The 4129-nt window shown below is 37.8% G+C and overlaps 1 protein-coding gene across 1 annotated transcript; it reads left to right on the plus strand.

Moving 5' to 3' along the window:
• The first annotated feature begins 1656 nt into the window (after window positions 1-1656).
• On the plus strand, window positions 1657-3655 carry LOC139871657 (protein kinase PINOID-like). Its single transcript, XM_071859378.1, has 2 exons — window positions 1657-2362; window positions 2827-3655. The coding sequence occupies exons 1-2, from the start codon at window positions 1752-1754 to the stop codon at window positions 3602-3604; spliced, it is 1389 nt and encodes a 462-aa protein (XP_071715479.1). The 5' UTR covers window positions 1657-1751; the 3' UTR covers window positions 3605-3655.
• Window positions 3656-4129: the final 474 nt, after the last annotated feature.

Below are 4129 nucleotides of genomic sequence, written 5' to 3' on the forward strand. Positions count from 1 at the left end.
GCCAATGAGTTTGCCATGAAGGACTTGGGCCCTCTCAGTTATTTTTTGGGCATTTCTGTCTCTCGTAATAAACACGGACTCTTCCTAAGTCAAGAAAAATACGCCGATGATATTATTACTCGTGCTGGTATGTCAAATTGCAGATCCGTGAAAACTCCTGTCGACACGAATGGTAAAATGAGTTCAACGAATGGTCCTTCTTATTCAGACCCGACAGAGTTTCGAAGCTTAGCCGGTGCACTACAATACTTAACCTTCACACGACCCGACATTTCTTATGCTGTTCAACGGATTTGTCTACACATGCACGATCCAAAAGAGTGTCATATGCAAGCCTTGCGTCGGGTTATTTGGTATATTAGTGGTTCTATATCTCATGGTTTACAGTTAACAAAGACATCGCTCACATCCTTAGTTTCCTATACCGACGCTGATTGGGGTGGTTGTCCCGATACACGACGCTCCACGTCCGGGTACTGTGTGTTTTTAGGTGGTAACCTTGTCTCGTGGTCTGCTAAACGTCAACCTACTGTTTTTCGCTCAAGTGCGGAAGCTGAATATCGGGGTGTTGCAAATGTCGTGTCTGAATCCTGTTGGCTTCGCAATATTCTGTTGGAACTATGTTGTCCTATATCTAAGGCAACTATTATGTTTTGTGATAATGTTAGTGCCATTTTTCTTTTTGGCAATCCCGTACAACACTAACGTACGAAACACATTGAGATGGATGTTCACTTTGTTCGTGAAAAAGTTGCGCGTGGGCAAATTCGTGTTCTTCATATTCCGACGCGGTTTCAGATTGCTGATATTTTCACTAAGGGTTTGCCTCGGGTACTATTTGAAGAATTCAGGACCAGTTTGAACGTCCGCTCACCTTCCCGCTCAAACTGAGGGGCTGTGTTAGCGGATATACAACTGTGCATATATTATCTATATTTAGTTTACCATATGTATAGAAACTATCTTAAGTCAACTTTGTTATACATAGAAAAGATATGGTAGCCTAGTTTACATAGCAAAAGATTACAACCCTTGCTGTATATATTGGGTACGATTGATGTAATGAAACTCATTCAGAATCGATTACTTACACTTCTTAAGCTCTTGATGGTTTGTAATCGCGTCGACTGATGATGATTGCTCTCCATCTTTGATTTTCTTCTTGTTTTAGGTTTTGGTTGGTTTTTCAAGGTAGGTTGTAGTTTTGATGTTTTCGTTATAGGGTTGTGCGTCTCGAGTTGTATCTTCTATCTTTGGTAATATAGTTTTTGTTTTTTGGTGAGGAAAAAAAAAAAAAAAAAAAACTACATTAAATAATTAAATTTCAATATCAAATACAGTAATAACCTCTAATTTGCAGTTTCTAGGAAACACCATCTTGTGAAATTTCTGATGCCTATATAGGACCTTAGTAGGCATTAGGTTATACAGAAAGTGGAGGAAAGACACACAGAGAAGCAACACTCTTCTTATCAGCCACGTGCGATCAGCACGTGCCACGAAGCCTCCATCTACGTCACTAATTACCCTTCAGCACGTGCCACTACTGTTACCCCTCCCGTGTCACATTAATCTTCGTTCCCATAAAACCCCCAAAAAAGTTAACCATATTTTCACCTCCCCCATATCCCCATCCCTCTTTCTCTATTTATAAGAACCTGCAACTTATAACCGTACGGAATCCTTTTAATTCCTTTTATCTACCACAGTACGGAAACCCTAATTTTGCCATTTCAATTAACCGATAAATAATGTTCTCGTCTCCATCAGAAGCTTCTGCAGACGAAACGGCGGTAAATTCAACTAGCTCAATGTCAACCGACAGCTACACTAGCTTCAGCCGTTTATCATTCGATACATTAGATCTCCTTCCGCCGTCTCGTCCGTTATACTCGCCGGAAAATGTGAACATCAAACCGCACCGGTCGTCGGAATCGTCATGGCAAGCGATTCGGTCAATGACGTTAAAACGAAGCAGCAGTGAAGGATTCGACGGAACAAATAACAACAACACCAGTAGTTTAAGTTTTAGAGATTTTAGTTTAGTTCGTCAGATTGGAAGCGGTGATATCGGTAAAGTTTATTTATGTCGGTTACGAAACGACGACGTTGAAGTGAATCGTTGCTATTACGCAATGAAAGTTGTTGATCGAGAAGTTTTAGCGTTGAAGAAAAAAGTTGAGCGAGCTGCTACGGAGAAGAAGATATTAAATATGCTTGATCATCCTTTTCTGCCGTCGTTGTATGCTCAATTTGAAGCTTCACATTTTTCATGTGTTGTAATGGAGTATTGTTCCGGTGGTGATTTGCATTCCTTACGTCATAAACAACCGCGCAAACGCTTCTCTGTATACGCCACAAAGTACGTATTAATTTAATTAATTAATTAATTAATTAATCGCTTCTCTAATTTGTTTTTTTTTTTTTTTTGGCTATATCCTGATTTGTGCAAATTTAAAACTAGTTTTGGATTCTACTGATTTTGAATACAGTGCTATTTTAATTTCTTTTTTTTAAATTTTAACCACAAATTTGCTATTAATGGAGCTTGTCTGATTTAGCTTTCAAATCGTTGTTACCAGATCAACGATTACGTCATTATCAAATTTTAATTCCCGAGAACGAGAATGTGACACTAAAATGAAATTTACTGTAGTATAATTTTATCCTTTATTAAATTTTAATTAACCATAACTTTCTACACGTAACTAACTAATGTTCAAATTTACGATATTGCCATTGCGTTTTGTGGTTTTTTACGAAGGAATAAAAAATAAAAAATAATTTATTAATTATTGATTTTATTTTATTTTTTTGGAAATCTAGGTTCTATGCTGCAGAGGTACTGGTAGCTCTAGAGTATCTGCATATGCTTGGCATCATCTACAGAGACCTAAAGCCTGAAAATGTTTTGGTCAGATCCGACGGTCATATCATGCTCACTGATTTTGACCTATCGTTATGCTCTGATGCAATCCCAGCCGTTCAATCTCAATCTTTTTCATCATCACCAGATCAACCTTCATCTTCATCTTGTTACTCTCCGTCAGTGCCACGTCACCCATCTAACCCATTTTCTTGTCTTCCAAGTCAACTCTTTCGGTCAAAAAAGGTTAATTCTTTTTCCGCTGCGAATCGTTTGTTCGTAGCGGAACCAGTGACAGCTAGGTCGTGTTCGTTCGTCGGAACCCATGAGTACGTGGCACCGGAAGTGGCTTCTGGCCATTCGCACGGTAACTCCGTTGATTGGTGGGCTTTGGGGATTTTCATTTATGAAATGATCTACGGTTGTACTCCGTTTGCGGGTGTATCAAATGAAGCTACGCTGCGTAACATTGTAAAAAAACCACTTAACTTCCCAACTGTTTCGGTCTCTTCGCGCGAAACACAAGCGCGTGATTTGATATCGAAACTGCTTGATAAGGATCCAGAAAGTCGGCTCGGGTCGAAACGTGGAGCGGCTGATATTAAGACCCAACCGTTTTTTAACGGATTAAATTTTGCGTTGATACGGTCAGCTACGCCGCCTGTAATCCCGAATCAAAAAACGACATCGTCATCGAGTTACATTGGCTGTCCAATGTCGTCGTTTGATTTTTTCTGATTATCAAGTTAGAGTAGTACGTAACTAATAGTCCGTATTAGTGATAGTTGATTAGGATTATGTAAATATTAGTTAGTTAATTAATTAATACGACTATAGGTGTAGATCTATTTTTGCTAATCAAGAATGGATTATTACCACCTCCACTTCTTAATTATTATTGAAAAGTCAGATGTTTGCCTGTTGGATTCCTTCGATGATTAGTTTGCTTAATTTAATGGAATTGAGATATTATTATGAAATTATTGATGATTGATTATGATTATTGATGTACTGCATTTTTACGGACAATACAAAACGTTTTCATTTTTATTTTTTAAATTTCATAAAACGAAAATGTGAATTTAGACGTGAAAATAGCTTCTATAGGATATATAAAAAGATGCAAAGTTCCTGAATTTGTGATGTTGAAATTTTTGTATTTATATTGAGTATTTGATTTGACGCTATATCAATATAGGTCACTCGTGTGAATGTACAGATGGTACTTAAGTAGATGCCTTTAACATAAGTTTTTACATATGT

Source organism: Rutidosis leptorrhynchoides, chromosome 1, assembly GCF_046630445.1.
Source record: "Rutidosis leptorrhynchoides isolate AG116_Rl617_1_P2 chromosome 1, CSIRO_AGI_Rlap_v1, whole genome shotgun sequence".
Classification (NCBI taxonomy): Eukaryota; Viridiplantae; Streptophyta; class Magnoliopsida; order Asterales; family Asteraceae; genus Rutidosis; species Rutidosis leptorrhynchoides.